General features: G+C 38.2%; 1 protein-coding gene across 30 annotated transcripts in view; it reads left to right on the forward strand.

Moving 5' to 3' along the window:
- NEB (nebulin) overlaps nt 1-18,757 on the forward strand; it is a 200,297-nt gene that overhangs the window by 28,828 nt on the left and 152,712 nt on the right. For 29 of the 30 annotated variants that reach the window (XM_057505612.1, XM_057505584.1, XM_057505595.1 and 26 more), the window contains 19 exons: nt 822-929; nt 1,012-1,125; nt 2,338-2,439; nt 2,531-2,638; nt 2,729-2,833; nt 3,874-3,972; nt 5,540-5,644; nt 6,173-6,280; nt 6,363-6,476; nt 7,677-7,778; nt 7,870-7,977; nt 8,068-8,172; nt 9,225-9,323; nt 10,721-10,825; nt 11,352-11,459; nt 11,543-11,656; nt 14,089-14,286; nt 16,245-16,352; nt 18,505-18,603. In XM_057505612.1, the coding sequence (XP_057361595.1) occupies nt 822-929; nt 1,012-1,125; nt 2,338-2,439; nt 2,531-2,638; nt 2,729-2,833; nt 3,874-3,972; nt 5,540-5,644; nt 6,173-6,280; nt 6,363-6,476; nt 7,677-7,778; nt 7,870-7,977; nt 8,068-8,172; nt 9,225-9,323; nt 10,721-10,825; nt 11,352-11,459; nt 11,543-11,656; nt 14,089-14,286; nt 16,245-16,352; nt 18,505-18,603 (2,109 nt within the window). The remainder of the gene's footprint in view (nt 1-821; nt 930-1,011; nt 1,126-2,337; nt 2,440-2,530; nt 2,639-2,728; nt 2,834-3,873; nt 3,973-5,539; nt 5,645-6,172; nt 6,281-6,362; nt 6,477-7,676; nt 7,779-7,869; nt 7,978-8,067; nt 8,173-9,224; nt 9,324-10,720; nt 10,826-11,351; nt 11,460-11,542; nt 11,657-14,088; nt 14,287-16,244; nt 16,353-18,504; nt 18,604-18,757) is intronic. The other variant, XM_057505610.1, reaches the window with a different exon arrangement.

Raw genomic sequence — 18,757 nt, forward strand, 5'->3', positions numbered from 1 at the left:
GTGTCTTTGAATTCACCTTATAAAATGTGTGTAGCAGTCTTGTAAGTAGCTTCATACAATTAGACAATCTTAATACATTTTAACCAACCCTCAAAATGTCACCGCTCATGTATATTTAATTGCAAAATTGCAAATCACAGTGTTAGATCTTTTAGTCATATATTCATTTATATTAAAATATAATCAATTTTCTTTCAGGACCTGAATTTTTTAAGATGCAATTTCAATTTACTTTTTACTTACAGTGTCCATATTTCACACCAATGATATGTATTTCCATATGTAGAGAACTTGTACTAACAAGGATATAGGCTATTCAAAAACAGGTGAAGTATCCACTCTCTTTCATTTCCAGGTTCAATGATAAAGGAAAGACAAATTATCATTGGGAAGGGGGGTCTCAACTTCTTCAAAAGTTTTATAAGTGCAAAGATTATACAGGACCACTGAATACTGTAATGATCCATGAACTAACCTTTGCAGAGGACTTAGAGATCAAATGAAGTGACTCCTTTGGATCATAAAAAATAAACTATAAAATATTTGTGCCACTCCAAACATGTTCAGTGTTGGAAATCAAATGTTAGTATGATAACTACAATGCAGTTACTTTAATGAAAAATTCTACTGGAGAGTAGAGAAGCTCGCTCTTAGAAATTTAGAAGCCTTAGTTTGGGATTTAAATACGCATGATTTCTTATCAATGAAAATAGTCAGTGTGTTTTGTATTAAGAAAAGGTATGGAGTTACTCTATAGTATTTAAAACGTGATAATATTTATATCGTTTTTGCCAATTTCTTTGTTAAAATTTTCCATCCAGAATGTTTATAAGCAAGACTGGGAGAAGGACAAAGCCAAGAAGTTTGACATCAAAGTGGACGCCATTCCCCTGCTGGCAGCCAAAGCCAACAGCAGGATCGCTAGCGATGTGAGTGTGGCCCGGGCACCTGGGCAGGGGTCTCTGGGTTGTTTCCTGTTGGGTGAGTCTGGCACATGTGGTGTCTTTGCAGGTGATGTACAAGAAAGACTATGAGAAAAGCAAAGGGAAAATGATCGGAGCCCTCAGCATTAATGACGATCCCAAGATGCTGCACTCTTTGAAGACGGCCAGAAACCAGAGTGATGTGAGTGCCTCTGTAAACCTTGTGTTGCTCTCAGCTGTGGCTGCGCATAGTGTTTAATAGAAGCGTGGATGGGATGTTAGCCTAAATGAAAGCTCTGGCTCAGGATGATAAGTCACACGTGAAAGCCCAGTGATAAAGGGTGACTAGCTTCCTTATTCCTAGGTTTCCCTGCATCTGAACTCCAGTGAATACTGTGAAAGTTCCCTAAATCTCCCTAATGCCCGCTGTTTGTTAGGGAGAAAGTATACTGGACTATCATTTGCTTTATTGTTTTTTCTAGAAATGGGCTCAGTAGCTCAGCAGGTATAAACATGCATAGCTGCTGAGAATACTATAAACATTCCTTCCATGCCGTGACCTGACTTAAGGTCCTTTGCAAAAATATGTACAAAAAATAAAAGTCAAGAAGTAAGAAAATCAGGCTATAGACAAAGTAGGAAAAACTAGTCAGGAAATAGCCTCAAAAGCACAGTATGCTATTGTAAGGATTTTATAAAATATTGAATTCACTTTAAAGAGTTTAAAGTACTTATTAAAGATACAATAAGACTCTACAAATATTGCTTCTCTAATTCATAGCAAAAAAAAATAGTCCCTTCTCAGTATCATTCATAAATAATCACGTGTTTATTGAGTAAATATTTGGATTTCCATATAGAAGAATTACAGAGAATGTGAAGAAATATCTGATGCATGAAATAAATAGAAAATCCCTCTTTTCATGTGCTATTGCTCTAAAGTAAACTATTAGGCCTTCATGATATAAAGCCAGCTTCCAGAGCTGTTGTAACTGTGCACCCCTCATGTGCTGAGCTGAACGCTTTTCTAGGACTACGTGCGCCTGAGTGTCTGAGCTCCACCTTATATACCTTTACCTCAGTCATCATGAACTGTTAAGAATTTTCATTTTCCTTCAAACATATTTGCATGAGAAGAATTACTTTAAGACGAGAACTTTAAGCATTTGGTGTGCTGATTTATCCTGCTGCGCCACATTAGGAGAAGTAATGTAAACATACCTGTGGTTATTAGCAGAGTGCAGGATACAAGGCATGGGCTTCTGCCATGTTCATCTGCTGCTTTGCTTTGTAGAAAATAAATAGTGAAGAAATGGCAATTTTTTTGATTAAAGTATAGCAATGATGTGAATGGCTTTTATACCATCAGATGTACTTTTCCCTTATTGCTTTGATTTTCTTTTTCCCCTGACAGAGATTATACAAGGAAAACTATGAGAAGACAAAGGCAAAGAGCATGAATTACTGCGAGACCCCTAAATACCAGCTGGATACTGAGCTGAAGAACTTTAGTGAGGTTCGAAAAGCCACGGTTCCTCTGGGTTTGAGGGCTTGCTACTGTTTGACAAATAACTGTCAATGTGAGTTACATACATCTTCTTTCTCAGGCTAGGTATAAAGATTGGTATGTACAGAACATGCTGGGACATTATGTAGGCAGCCCTGAGGACCCATATCAAGCGCACTGCATGAAAGTTTCAGCTCAAAACAGTGACGTAAGTTTGAAGACTATTGTTCAGGCTTCTCTGTGACATTGTTTGGGGACAACACCAATCACGATCTATTTTTGTTCTTCCTCATTATAGAAAAATTACAAAGCAGAATATGAAGAAGACAAAGGGAAATGCTATTTCCCTCAGACAATAACACAGGAATATGAAGCAATCAAGAAGCTGGACCAGTGTAAAGATGTAAGTCATGGGCCCTGAATTCTTGGAACTGGGTTTGGGATTCTGGTGCCATCTGGTGGTAAGTTTAGCAGAGCTTACATGCCAGCATCTAATGGTTAACAAGATACATTACATTTAAAATTGTGACTTTTGGGTGGAATTGGGAGACTCAAAAATTACTGTGAAAAAGCCTATTTGTGACCAGATAGTTTCAGGTTTAATGAATCTTTACTGCCACCAGGTCGTGTTCATATATAAACATGGCTTCAGGGGAAAGGGAGGACACGAACAACTGAGAGAGAGGTGTTCATTCACTCAACAAATTACATGAGGGATAGTTGTCCCAGACACTGTCCTCAGTGCTGGAAAGAAGAGGGCACAAGGTGGTGTGCCCCTTGAGGAGTGTGGAGGGGGGGACAGACAATAAGCAAAGAGCACAGAAACAAGAAATATCTCAGCAATGATAAGACAACTAATGTCGAATGATGCTACAGAAGCAAATAGGATACTGTGGGACAGAGACACTGGAAGGGCGCTGTAGATTAGATGGTCAAAGAAGGGCTAAGGCCGGCATGTGCAGCCATGTCAGGATCAAAGTCAGGGCAGCCGGAAGGAAAATGTAATAACAAGCTGGCACTGAAAGAATTGAAAGAATGAGGTGAGTGAAGTGCACTGGAGAGGCACACAGTAGTACGAGTGAAATGGTAGTAGATAAAGGAGGGGTCGATTCTCTTGGGTAGGGCTCATAAGCCAAGATACAGTTTAGACTGAATACCAAGTCCATTGGAGAGGAGAGCCTCTGGAGAGCGTCAGCAGAGGGAAGTTTGATGTCCTTGCTGGCTAGCAGCTGGGAGACCATTTTAGAGGCAACCTCAGGAGAGAATTTTGGAGAGAGGGGAAGGGAGAGCTATCACTAAATTTTCAGGTAATAAACTCAATTTGGGGTTGGAACTTTTCATGTGTTAGATACAAGAATATATATACATTATGAATTTCATTTCATTCATGCATTAAGGTTGTCTTTTCATTGCCTGATATCTTTCCTGTATTCTCTCTCCTAGCATACCTACAAAGTTCATCCGGATAAGACCAAATTCACTCCTGTCACTGATACACCTGTACTGTTGCAAGCGCAGAGGAACACGAAACAGCTCAGCGATGTAAGTGCCTTGACTTATGCAAGACTGGGTGGCCTAGAATACTTTGCTTATTTGAAACATAGGCATTAAATGGGCTCATCTATCATCCAAACAGTGTCATTTTTTAAATATTTGTTTAATAAAGTGCAAATGAAGCCACTAGAGGGAATTGTACCCTCAGAAAAAATGGTGTTAGAGAAAGACAAAATAACTAATATTCAAAAATGCACCAACTTTTTGTGGGACTTTGCCCATTAGGGCCTCTACATGCCAAAATAATGCACACTGAAACATTTGACAACTTAAATAAACACCACCAACAGAAGCATCCACTTGGGTAGGTAATAAGATGATCATTTGCCCATTCTTGAGTTTGGCAGCAAAGACTTTACAAAAAGACAAAGAGCAAAGAAGCAAGAAAGACATCAGGCAGTGGTAGGAAATGTACTATAGGGTGATGATCAGAACTAAAATAGGATGTCATGAGAGTGACTGGGTGGGCACCTTAGAGTGGGTGGTCAAGGAAGATCTGAAGGAGAATGGTCCAGCTGTGCCAAGACCAGGGAAGAGCAGCAGTGCTTCCCAAACATTCACAGTCATGTGGATCACCCAGTGCCTCTGTTGAAATCCAGATTCTAATTCAGTAGGTCTGCAGGGACCCCGTATTCTAACTCTGATGAGCTCCTAGGTGATGCCAATGTTCTGATCTGTAGGCTATACTACAACAAAGAGCTAACATAACTAACAGTAGCATATCCTTCTCAAGACAAGAAAACAAAATATACCCTTAGTCCTATGATAAAACATGTTATAGTAGCACAAATCGCCTTATGTGCAATTGATAAAGAAGGCATTGTTATCAGTATAACCCAGGATTCATGTAAGTTCATATACAACTTTGCTTGGCATATTAATATTTTGCCCAGAAAGGATGTCTAAACACCAAGGTCACTGACCCACCTGAATGTGGCAAGCTGCAGAATAGTATGGTGCTGTGTACCCATACCATATGCCCAGTCACCATATGCCCTTCCTGTTGACCTCGCCTGACCACAGGCTCTGTTTTGGAAGGTGCTTATCGGACAATACTCAATCGGTGCTTTTTCTCCCAGCTCCAAAATTCAACAGCCTCATTCCTCTTTACGCTCCATTCCTTCCACCTCATGTCACCTTATAAAGTTAAATAAAGTACCATATTTTGTATTTTCAGTAAGAATTTGCATATCTTTTTAATAGTGCTGACAATGTATTCATAATTATCATTGTTTTTGTTACTGCTCTGATGATAGAATTTCATACATTTTGACTGTTCATGTTCTCGAGGCACAGCCTACATGATTAGATCAGACTATGAGTTTCCCATACATACACTGTGAAGCATTTCCAAAATGAGGCCCCAAAGTTTGATTAACACCAAATGCTAAAAGGGGGGGTGAGATTCTGGGCTCTGGACTGTACTTTGTCTGAGTCGACTATCTCTGAGGCATTTTTCTAAAAGTGGCAATAACTCAGTTATATACTCTCCTACGTAAATTCAAGGAAATTCTGATCCTGAGCTGTTTGGATGTCTTCTACTTTTTTTTTTCAGCTGAGTTACAAAGCAAAACATGAAGGTGAGAAGTTCAAATGCAATGTACCAGCAGATGCTCCACAATTTATCCAACACAGAGTCAACGCTTATAACCTGAGTGATGTAAGTCCCAAAGCCTTTCTGTGTGCATGCAGAGGGAGATGTTATGGCTATTTTTAAAAGATCAGATTAGAAGTTATGCCAAAAAAACAATTATTAAGAATGTTAGAGATTATAGTGTACCTTTAAAGGCCTAAATACTCTTAAGACTCTTAGCTATAAGATTCCATACTCTCTGTTACCTTTAGAGCCATTGTCTCAATTACCCCTCTGCTAATCCCTATAATTTTCCAAGATGTCTCGTGAAAATTTTACACTTCACCTTGTCCAAGAGGCTGTCATTTTATATTGTCCTTTATACTGTGCTATCCTGATGTCTATAGAACATTATAAAGACTGTATCATACTTATTTGGTGTTGGGGGAATAAGCCAGATGATAAGTAAATGAATAGATATATATTGCCATTGCAATTAATGGTATTTATAGGGGAAATAAATCTATATTATAAATTTTCATTCTGCATTTATTTTTTACTGGATGAATCTGTGTTAGATGTTCTTACAATTCCTTGCTGAAATTTTCTGTCCAGAATGTTTATAAGCAAGACTGGGAGAAGAGCAAGGCCAAGAAGTTTGACATCAAAGTGGACGCCATTCCCCTGCTGGCAGCCAAAGCCAACAGCAGGATCGCTAGCGATGTGAGTGTGGCCCGGGCACCTGGGCAGGGGTCTCTGGGTTGTTTCCTGTTGGGTGAGTCTGGCACATGTGGTGTCTTTGCAGGTGATGTACAAGAAAGACTATGAGAAAAGCAAAGGGAAAATGATCGGAGCCCTCAGCATTAATGACGATCCCAAGATGCTGCACTCTTTGAAGACGGCCAGAAACCAGAGTGATGTGAGTGCCTCTGTAAACCTTGTGTTGCTTTCAGCTGTGGCTGCGCATAGTGTTTAATAGAAGCGTGGATGGGATGTTAGCCTAAATGAAAGCTCTGGCTCAGGATGACAAGTCACACGTGAAAGCCCAGTGATAAAGGGTGACTAGCTTCCTTATTTCTAGGTTTGTCCGCATCTGAGACTCCAGTGAATACTGTGAAAGTTCCCTAAATCTCCCTAATGCCCTCTGTTAGGGGTTAAGTATACTGGACTATCATTTGCTTTATTGTTTTTTTCTAGAAATGGGCTCAGTAGCTCAGCAGGTATAAACATGCATAGCTGCTGAGAATACTATAAACATTCCTTCCATGCTGTGACCTGACTTAAGGTCCTTTGCAAAAATACGTACAAAAAATAAAAGTCAAGAAGTAAGAAAATCAGGCTATAGACAAAGTAGGGAAAACTCGTCTGGGAATAGCCTCAAAAGCACAATATGCTATAGTAAGGATTTTATAAAATATTGAACTAATTTTAAAGAGTTTAAAGTATTTATTAGAGATACAGTAAGACTACAAATATTGCTTCTCTAATTAATAGTAAAAAAGAAATACTCCTATTATCATTCATAAATATTCACGTGTTTATTGAGTATGTATTTGGATTTCCATATGGAAGAATTAGAATGTGAAGAAATGTCTGATGCATGAAATAAATAGAAAACCCCTCTTTTCCTGTGCTATTGCTCTAAAGTAAACTATTAGGCCTTCATGATATAAAGCCAGCTTCCAGAGCTGTTGTAACTGTGCACCCCTCACGTGCTGAGCTGAACGCTTTTCTAGGACTACGTGCGCCTGAGTGTCTGAGCTCCACCTTATATACCTTTACCTCAGTCATCATGCACTGTTAAGAATTTTCATTTTCCTTCAAACATATTTGCATGAGAAGAATTACTTTAAGACGAGAACTTTAAGCATTTGGTATGCTGATTTATCCTGCTGCGCCACATTAGGAGAAGTAATGTAAACATACCTGTGGTTATTAGCAGAGTGCAGGATACAAGGCATGGGCTTCTGCCATGTTCATCTGCTGCTTTGCTTTGTAGAAAATAAATAGTGAAGAAATGGCAATTTTTTTGATTAAAGTATAGCAATGATGTGAATGGCTTTTATACCATCAGATGTACTTTTCCCTTATTGCTTTGATTTTCTTTTTCCCCTGACAGAGATTATACAAGGAAAACTATGAGAAGACAAAGGCAAAGAGCATGAATTACTGCGAGACCCCTAAATACCAGCTGGATACTGAGCTGAAGAATTTTAGTGAGGTTCGAATAGCCACGGTTCTTCTGGGTTTGAGGGCTTGCTACTGTTTGACAAATAACTGTCAATGTGAGTTACATACATCTTCTTTCTCAGGCTAGGTATAAAGATTGGTATGTACAGAACATGCTGGGACATTATGTAGGCAGCCCTGAGGACCCATATCAAGCACACTGCATGAAAGTTTCAGCTCAAAACAGTGACGTAAGTTTGAAGACTATTGTTCAGGCTTCTCTGTGACATTGTTTGGGGACAACACCAATCACGATCTATTTTTGTTCTTCCTCATTATAGAAAAATTACAAAGCAGAATATGAAGAAGACAAAGGGAAATGCTATTTCCCTCAGACAATAACACAGGAATATGAAGCAATCAAGAAGCTGGACCAGTGTAAAGATGTAAGTCATGGGCCCTGAATTCTTGGAACTGGGTTTGGGATTCTGGTGCCATCTGGTGGTAAGTTTAGCAGAGCTTACATGCCAGCATCTAATGGTTAACAAGATACATTACATTTAAAATTGTGACTTTTGGGTGGAATTGGGAGACTCAAAAATTACTGTGAAAAAGCCTATTTGTGACCAGATAGTTTCAGGTTTAATGAATCTTTACTGCCACCAGGTCGTGTTCATATATAAACATGGCTTCAGGGGAAAGGGAGGACACGAACAACTGAGAGAGAGGTGTTCATTCACTCAACAAATTACATGAGGGATAGTTGTCCCAGACACTGTCCTCGGTGCTGGAAAGAAGAGGGCACAAGGTGGTGTGCCCCTTGAGGAGTGTGGAGGGGGGGACAGACAATAAGCAAAGAGCACAGAAACAAGAAATATCTCAGCAATGATAAGACAACTAATGTCAAATGATGCTACAGAAGCAAATAGGATACTGTGGGACAGAGACACTGGAAGGGCGCTGTAGATTAGGTGGTCAAAGAAGGGCTAAGGCCGGCATGTGCAGCCATGTCAAGATCAAAGTCAGGGCAGCAGGTAGGAGAACCTAGGTAATAACAAGCTGGCACTTAGAGTATTGAAAGGGTGAGGTGTCCGAAGCGTACTGGAGAGGGGCACAGTAGTACAAGATGAAATGGTAGGAGATGAAGGAGGAGTCGATACTCTAGGGTAGGGCTCGTAAGCCAAGATACAGTTTAGACTGAATACCAAGTCCCATGGAGAGGAGAGCCTCTGGAGAGTGTCAGCAGAGGGAAGTTTGATGTCCTTGCTGGCTGGCAGCTGGGAGTCCATTTTCGAGGCAACCTCAGGAGAAAGAGTTGGAGAGAGAGGAAGGGAGAGCTATCAACCAAGTTTTCAGGTAATAAAGGAACTTCATTTTGTACTGAAAAATTTTTATGTGTTAGGTACAAGAATATACATGCATTATGAATATCATTTCATTTTATCCACTAAGGTTGTCTTTTCACTACCTGATATCTTTCCTGTATTCTCTCTCCTAGCATACCTACAAAGTTCATCCAGACAAGACCAAATTCACTCCTGTCACTGATACACCTGTACTGTTGCAAGCGCAGAGGAACACGAAACAGCTCAGCGATGTAAGTGCCTTGACTTATGCAAGACTGGGTGGCCTAGAATACTTTGCTTATTTGAAACATAGGCATTAAATGGGCTCATCTATCATCCAAACATTGTCATTTTTTAAATATTTGTTTAATAAAGTGCAAATGAAGCCACTAGAGGGAATTGTATCCTCAGAACAAATGGTGATATGCAATGACAAAAATAGCTAATATTTCTTAAATAAAGCACCAACTTTTTGTGGGACTTTGCCCATTAGGGTCTCTACATGCCGAAATAATGCACACTAAAACATTTGACAACTTAAATAAACCCCACCAGCAGAAGCATCCACTTGGGTAGGTATTAAGATGAGCATTTGCCCATTCTTGAGTTTGCCAACAAAGACTTTACAAAAAGACAAAGAGCAAAGAAGCAAGAAAGACATCAGGCAGTGGTAGGAAATGTACTATAGGGTGATGATCAGAACTAAAATAGGATGTCATGAGAGTGACTGGGTGGGCACCTTAGAGTGGGTGGTCAAGGAAGATCTGAAGGAGAATGGTCCAGCTGTGCCAAGACCAGGGAAGAGCAGCAGTGCTTCCCAAACATTCACAGTCATGTGGATCACCCAGAGCCTCTGTTGAAATCCAGATTCTAATTCAGCAGGTCTGCCAGGACCCTGTATTCTGACTCTGATGTGCTCCTAAGTGACACTACTGCTCTGATCTGTAGGCTGCACCCCGAGGAGCAAAGAGCTAACACGACTAACTGTAGTATATCCTTCTTAAGACAAGAAAACAAAATATACCCTTAGTCCTACTATAAAACATGTTGTAGTAACATAAATTGGCTTATGTGTAATAGGTAAAGAAGGCATTGTCATCAGTATAACCCAGGATTAATATTAGTTCATATACAACTTTGCTTGGCATATTAATATTTTGTGCCCCAACAAAGAATGTGTAAACACCAAGGTCACTGACCTACTTGAATGTGGCAAGCTGCAGAATAGTGTGGTGCTGTGTGCAGCTATAGCACACAAAGATATAAAAAGAATTTGCATATCTTTTTAATTGTGCTGGCAATGTATTCTTAATTATCATTGTTTTTGTTACTGCTCTGATGATAGAATTTCATACATTTTGACTGTTCATGTTCTCGAGGCACAGCCTACATGACTAGATCAGACCATGAGTTTCCCATACATACACTGTGAAGCATTTCCAAAATGAAGCCCCAAAGTTTGGTTAACACCAAATGCTGAAAGGGGGAGTGAGATTCTGGGCTCTGGGCTGTACTTTGTCTGAGTCGACTCTCTCTGAGGCGTTTTTGTAAAAGGGGTGGCAATAACTCAGCTGTATACTCTCCTACATAAATTCAAGGAAGTTCTGACCCTGAGCTGTTTGGATGTCTTCTACTTTTTTTTTTTCAGCTGAATTACAAAGCAAAACATGAAGGTGAGAAGTTCAAATGCAATGTACCAGCAGATGCTCCACAATTTATCCAACACAGAGTCAACGCTTATAACCTGAGTGATGTAAGTCCCAAAGCCTTTCTGTGTGCATGCAGAGGGAGATGTTACGGGTATTTTTAAAAGATCAGATTAGGAGTTATGCCAAAAAAACAATTATTAAGTATGTCAGAGAGTATAGTGGACCTTTTAAGGCCTAAATACCCTTAAGACTCTTAGCTATAAGATTCCATACTCTCTGTTACCTTTAGAGCCATCGTCTCAATTACCCCTCTGCTAATCCCTATAATTTTGCAAGGTGTCTCATGTTCATGTTACACTTCACCTTCTCCAAGTGGCTGTCATTCTGTATTGCCCTTTGTACTGTGCTGTCCTGATGGCTATAGAACATGAGAAAGACTGTGTCATGCTTACTTAGTGTGGGGAAAGAAGCTGGGTGACAATTAAACGAACAGGTATTTTACCATTGGTAAGTACAATACTTAGGGAAATGAATCAATAAAATGTTTTTTCAATCTGTTTTTAAATTTTTACTGGATGATTCTGTGTTAGATGTTGTTCTTATAACTCCTTGCTGAAATTTTCCATCCAGAATGTTTATAAGCAAGACTGGGAGAAGGACAAGGCCAAGAAGTTTGACATCAAAGTGGACGCCATTCCCCTGCTGGCAGCCAAAGCCAACAGCAGGATCGCTAGCGATGTGAGTGTGGCCCGGGCACCTGGGCGGGGGCCTCTGGGATGTTTCCTGTTGGGTGGGATCTGGCACGTGTGGTGTCTTTGCAGGTGATGTACAAGAAAGACTATGAGAAAAGCAAAGGGAAAATGATCGGAGCCCTCAGCATTAATGACGATCCCAAGATGCTGCACTCCTTGAAGACGGCCAGAAACCAGAGCGATGTGAGTGCCTCTGTAAATCTGTCTTGTTTTCAAGATGATGTCCCGTTTGATGTGCCCAAGGGCAGTAGCATGTAAAAGGATTGCTGATGCATGGGCTCACTGTGGTGCACAACAGACTGCTGTGGAGAAATTAAGAAGTAGACAGATTCCCATATTCTTTGAATTCTCAATGTTTGAATAGGGAAATTGGTGATTTTTACTTGATGTCCATTTCACTTTGAAAAATGTATGTGTTAATACTTGAGGGTCTATCAATTATAATTCTCAAAAATTCTGGAAAACATCATAGCTATTTTCATATTTTCTTCTAATTGAAAACTAACTTTTAAAATTATGGTTTTTAAAGTGTCTTTTATCTTGAAGGAAAATCATGAGTCACAGGTGAAAATCTTAGTATAGCTATCACTGTTCTTTATTGACTTCAGTAAGTGGTATGGTGTAGGTCTAAGAAAAAATGTTCTATTGATTATTGGCCCCTCTGAGAATCTCATCAAAGATTTGGACCACCCATCTAGATAAATGAGCTTTTTCTCATGCCTCTTACCTGAATTTCAGGGAACTTACGGATTCCCTAACATTTATGTATGTACTATCTATCACCTTTGGGTAACACTTTTACCATAGATAAGAAAACATCAACTATTACAAATTGCAGTATACACTCTGTTTAAGAAATGCTTAGAGAATCCCTCAAGAGTGGTGAGAATGTTCAGTGTTTATGTTCAACATATTAGCTTTTCATGATTAAAGAAAAGGATGTATCATTTTAACCTTGTATTCATTTAGTGTTCTCTATATATACCTACTTAAACATTTTGCATTTACTATATAATCATACAGCACTTTCAAGCCTCCTATTCAGTAATTTTGTCTAGTAACTTCACAGTGAATTATGTCAATATACAGTGCTACACATATCCTACTGTTTCATTAATCCTTATCCCTTCTCAACCCAAAAGGTTATGTAGCTCTCTGTTAATAGCACTTGTATCTTTACGTTTTATTTTTCATCTTATCACAGAGCCCATTAGAACATTAGGCACATAGTAATTGTTCCATAAATACTTGTTAGATAATTAACATTGGCAATCAAAAGAGACAGTCAGTGATGTGTCATTCTCATAATATCCAGACTAAATGCTAAGCTGCAGATAAAGAGTATGCATAGCTTTTACAAAGAATCTTTTAAAGCCATTTGGATCTCTGACATCATTTTATATGTGTAGGTATGTGTGAACTGGTATGAACATGAACAAGAGTCAAAACAGTTTATTCAAAAATACTTCCTTACACCAACAGCTGTTGTAACATTGCTTTATCAGCTTATTTCAGTGAAGACAAACTTTTTTTTTTCAGTCTTATTGCATACCATCAGAAAGTTTCCATATTTTACATTCATTAACCAGAGTCTAGATTTTGCAATGAAGGGATAAGTTTATTCAGTGAAAGTGACTATCCACCAAAATTAAAAAAGGAAGATTACCTTTCCCCAAAAAGCAAAGAGATCAGATCATTTGCAAAAGAAATTTCTTTCGAAGGTTTATAAGGCACATCCTATGCTTGCTAGCTTGGGTCACTGTCTTAATGCTGTTGTGATTATGGGGGATATAATGGGTTTAGAATTTTCTTAAAGGCACTGGATCAGAGTTTTTCTGTCTGTCGGACCTGATGAAGCTGGGACTTTGACCTAATTAGCACCCTGTCTAACCATTCCAGAAAACCAGCCAATGAAAGGGCCTTCTGAGGCCCAGTCAGAAGATTTGGTTTATGAGAACATTGTAATAAAGGCCAAGGTTACTTTAATGGCTCAGTTGCACAGTCTTTTCTCCTTCGGGTTCTTGTAACTGCTGTGACCTGAAGTATCTTTCAAATTGTTACCAAAATTAAATGTGGTATGAAAAAACCTTTGGGATTCTCAGTCACAAGTAGAATAGTCAAGTTGAAAAATCAGTGCTATCCACTTAGAGAAGCCAAGAAGTCAAGGGTACAGCTCTGTGTATGAAGTAGTCAATTTATAAAATCAGAAGTATGAGATGATTGTCAAGTGATTTTTTTCAATTAAAAAAATACTTCTTTGCTGGAAAATTCTTCAAAGGTTAGGTTACCGTAGTAGAAATAATGCTTGCTAGTATTTCTTGAAAACCCATTTTAAAATAAAATAATTACCTGGCTGAAGCAGGGGCTGCGAACCCTTCCTAATGTCTGACAGTTGCTCTTTGATTTACAAAGATATTTGAGAATATCTGTCCTTTTTGGGGGTGGGGTGGGGTTTCAATGATGTTTAACATATGAACAAATTTTAGAAGAAAATAGCTATTCAGATGTTCAGATCTGTGTCTCTAACTCAAATTTATCATTTACAAGGGATCTCTGTGCTTTTCTGGAAATCCATTGATGATTTGTGGTAATATATGAGCATTTCCTGTTCACAGCGTGAATATCGTAAAGACTATGAAAAGTCAAAAACTATCTACACAGCACCTCTTGATATGCTCCAAGTCACTCAAGCTAAGAAATCTCAGGCAATTGCCAGTGATGTGGATTATAAGCACCTCTTACACGATTACAGCTACCCGCCTGATAGCATCAACGTGGACCTCGCCAAGAAGGCTTACGCACTGCAGAGTGATGTGAGTAATCAGTTTTTTTTCCATTCCCTCTATTTTAAGGTGGAAACTGAAAAGGATTTTTAAGTTGAGTGATGTTTTTGGCAATTCTCAGAGGTGTCTGCATTGTCTTCTGTATGTAGCAAGTACGTAATAGGAACACGACCCATGTGGTTTTATAAGAGCGTGTCTTTCAGAGGTGAAGAGGCCTGGGTCTAGCATGCACCCCATCACTATATCCTTTTGGGAAAGCTATCAACCTTGCTGACTTTAGAGTCTTCCTTACAAAATTTGAATAAAATAAAATAATTGTTTGAGAACTTAAATGCATGTAAAATACTTAGCGTGGTGCCAGGCTTTGGTAAAAACTCCATAAACATTCACATAATGATCAGATTCATCATTATCATTAACTTTTTACATAGATTGCTATCTTAAAATATATTATTTTATAGCATCAAATGATATATCATTTGATCAATGTCATCTTATGATATTTTATAATAGTCACTGTTTTTTTTCCCCCTGCAGATCAAAACTTCTTTAGGTAATTTCATTTGAGCTACACAATTGAACACTTTATCCTAACAATTCTGTAATTTTTAATGTGGTAAAATACACATAAAGAATTTTCCATCTTTACCATTTTTAAATGGTTCAGTAGCAATTGTTATATTCACCTTGTTGTGCAACCAATCTCCAGAACTTTTTCATCTTGCAAAATTGAAACTCTTTTTCTATTAAACAACTTCTCATTTACCCACCTCTCTTCAGCTCTTGGCAACCACCCTTCTACTTTCTGTTTCTGAGTGGACTTCTCTGGAGACCTCAAATATGTGGAATCAGACAGTATTTGTCTTTTTGTTATTGTCTTATTTCATTTAGTGTAGCATCCTCGGCGTTCATCCATGTTGTAGCATGTATCAGGATTTCCTTCCTTTTTGAGTCTGAATAGTATTCCATTGTGTGTATTTATCACATTGAGACACCATATCTCTAATAAACATCTTTGAGACCCTGCTTTCAGTTCTCCTGAGTATATACTCAGAAGTGGAATTGCTAGATAATGTGATAATTCTTTTAAGTGTTTGAAGAACCACCAGACCATTTTCCACAGCAGCTACATAATTTTATATTCCCAACACTAACAACTGTCTTTTATATGTTATCTTATTTACTTTTGCTATGTTTCTTCCTCCCAAATAGATTGTAAACCTCTCAAAAGCTAGAATCAAACGGTTTCCTCATTTTTCATTCCAATTAAAAGACGTATACGGAGAACAATGATTTGAAATTTTTATCTAAAGTAGGTTTTAGGTACCACCCATGGGCAGAAACAAGAGTAATTTTTTATTATTATATATAATAGCATCAAGTACCTGTACCCAAAATTGGACCAATTCCAAATGATAACAGCTCTCTGTAGGCAAATAAACAAGTGCAACTATTTTAAAGTGCATTGGTAGCCAATGTAGAAACACTCCTAAGCTGACCATTATACATGTTTGCAATGTGTGCAAACACTTAGTACAAATCACTACTATCAAGTTTTATCTACTCAGAAAATGAGCAAAATTATCCACCTTCAACATGGCCTTCAGTCCTAATTTGACCACAGAAACATAATACATAGAGTTTCAGGAAACAAACATCTCATATTGAATTATCTAAATACAACAATTTCATTTATTCTTTGAAATACAGCTTTGAATGTAGCATTTGTCCTGATTGGAATTAGAGTTCCACATACTTCCATTCAGTTGGAAATAAGGATGAAATGGAACATAAGCCAACTAGAAGAATAGCAAAAACCTAAAGGCTGCTAAAATCTCCTACCTAGGAAATGTTTAAGATAACCTTCATGTACGGAGTAAGGAAGCTGGCCAGAAATCTTAAAAAACACTGTTGTGGATGAAATGTTAATGATTTGACAAATAAGGATGATGCTGAACAGAGAAACATACCCTTTCTCTTGGCTTTAGGTTGAATACAAAGCTGACTACAACAGCTGGATGAAAGGTTGTGGCTGGGTGCCTTTTGGGTCCTTAGAAATGGAAAAGGCAAAGCGAGCCTCAGACATCCTGAATGAGGTAAGGCCATCTTACGTGTCACTGAGAGATTTGGGAAGGTGTCATGTTAAAACCCCTCAAACCAAGAGAGGTGCCTTCTTTCCTGCTTCCCTCTCTAGTTCTTGTTGCTGAAGAAAAAAACTCACCATGTGCATGAATTATCCAGGTAGATAAGCATACCCTTTCACGTCACCAAAATCATTTACATTAACCACTCATGATAAAAATATTTTTAACAACTTCATCAAGGTAAATTTTCCATGCCATAAAATTCACTTATTTTACATTTACACCTGGACAAGTTTTAATAAATTCACATAGTTGTATAGCCATAACCACAGTTGAATTTTAAGATGCTGTTAGTTTCCCAAAAAATTTCCTTGAAAAATTCCTGCTCCATCTTTGAATGGGACAACCATTGTTCTGCTTTCTGTCTCTATAGTTATGCTTTTCTAGAAATTTATCTCATGTGAGAATTCATTCTTTCACTTAGCATTGTATTTTTGAATTTGAATTTGTTAGCCAATGTAGAAACATTCATCCATAGTTCTACATGGGTATGCAATTCATTCCCTTTTATTACTGGTAGTATTTCTTTGTAGGGCTACATCTCATTTTGATTGCCCAGTGGACATGTGGATTTTTCTTCTGATTTTTGGTGGTTTGAATAATGCATATAATGAACATTATAAAGATTTTCTTTAAAGTAATATACCCTGATTCTGTAACATCTTTCTATGTTGACAGCAACACTAGTTGGGGTGAGGATTTAATAATGTGAGTAACTGGTAAACCACTGTGTTGTAAATTTGAAACTAATATAAGATTGTATATCAACTATACTTCAATTTAAAATAAGAAAAAAATAATAAAGTATAAAAGAAAAATGTTAGAAAAAGTAAAGTATCATATTCTTGGTAATTTTGGAATAGTATATTCTTTGTTATTTAGTCTAAGAAAAAACAATGATGATCTTGTGCTCTTAAAGCAGCCAGGTTATCTGTCCCTTCTCTGCTAACAGCAGAACATTGCCACTGCTGTCAAGTGAAGCCATCATCAAGGAGGTGAGCCTGTGTAAAGAAGGGGCAGAGGTGCTGAGTGAGGGCTGTCTTCATTCCCAAGTTTCTGTTGTTCTTGTTTTGTTTGCTTTTCTGAAAACCATTTTATCTACTCAGATTTTTCAGAAAAAGCTCCTCAGGGTTGGTGGTTTTCAGAAGTCTGAAGCTGAAAGAGCAATGTTCCTTTGTGCAGAGAAGGAATGGGGTGTAAAATGCACAAAGGAAGAGGACTGGGAGAATAAGTGGAGAACATAGAGAAATAAGGGCAGCTAGGAGTTGCCAGGCCCCGATCGGACCACCTTTCAGTGTCCTCTCTCCTGCCTCTAGTGACGGCCTATGTGCTAAGCACAGCAAGGTTTGCAGAGCACAAGTCCTCTTCCTCTTATTAACAATCCATAGCTTTTGCCCTAATTCCTCACTTCCTCCTCCCTCCACGGAGAACTTCTTTACTTGGGTTGCTGATGGAGTGACAGGGAGAAAGGTAGCCCTGAGAACTTGTTAGTGTCATGTAAAGACACCCCAAATTTCCCTGCATGCTTTCCTGCTAATCCTTTAGAAAACTTTATGATATCTCTAGATTCTGCTCAGCTGAGAGTGCCCTCTTTCACATCATAAGCAAGAAATTAGAGAATAAAATCTGGCTTCTGAAAATTGTGTGGTCTGTACTGCCCCAAACAATCCAAAATGAAACTGGTATTTTAAGGACTGTTTTGTATTGTATTCATCTTATTCCCAAGACAACCAGGAATCTAGTATTTTTACATCTTAGAATCAGGAAAATCCTTGTCCTTTCAAAATAAATTTCAAGGATTTTTATATATTAGCCTTTAGTGAAGATAATATTATTGTCTTTTTGTTTTTATTTACTTATTTATTTTTGCTGGTGACAAATTTATCCATTTCTTTTTCATTGAAGTATAGTTGACATCACATTATAATAGTTGCAGGCGCACAACTGAGTGATTTGGCTTTTAAATACATTACAAAATGCTCACCATGGTAAGTGTAGCAACCATCTGTCACCATACCAAGTTATTACAATATTATTGACTGTTCCCCATGCTGTCCCTTTCATCTTTTTTTCCATGTTTTTCTCTTTTTAATTCACTAAACAGAAAAAATATCGCCAACATCCAGACACTCTCAAGTTTACCTCAATTGAAGATGCTCCAATTATAGTACAGTCTAAAATTAACCAGGCACAGAGGAGTGACGTAAGTTAATCCCATCTGCATTTTAATAAATGTTAAATAATATAAACACATTGCATTTCAAATAGACTGATCACCTGTAGTTATTGTGCAGTATAAAGAGAGTCAGTTACATGAGCAACTGTGTAATTCCCTAGCCTTTCACTAGCAAAGCACA

This window comes from Manis pentadactyla, chromosome 8 (assembly GCF_030020395.1).
Source record: "Manis pentadactyla isolate mManPen7 chromosome 8, mManPen7.hap1, whole genome shotgun sequence".
Taxonomy (NCBI): domain Eukaryota; kingdom Metazoa; phylum Chordata; class Mammalia; order Pholidota; family Manidae; genus Manis; species Manis pentadactyla.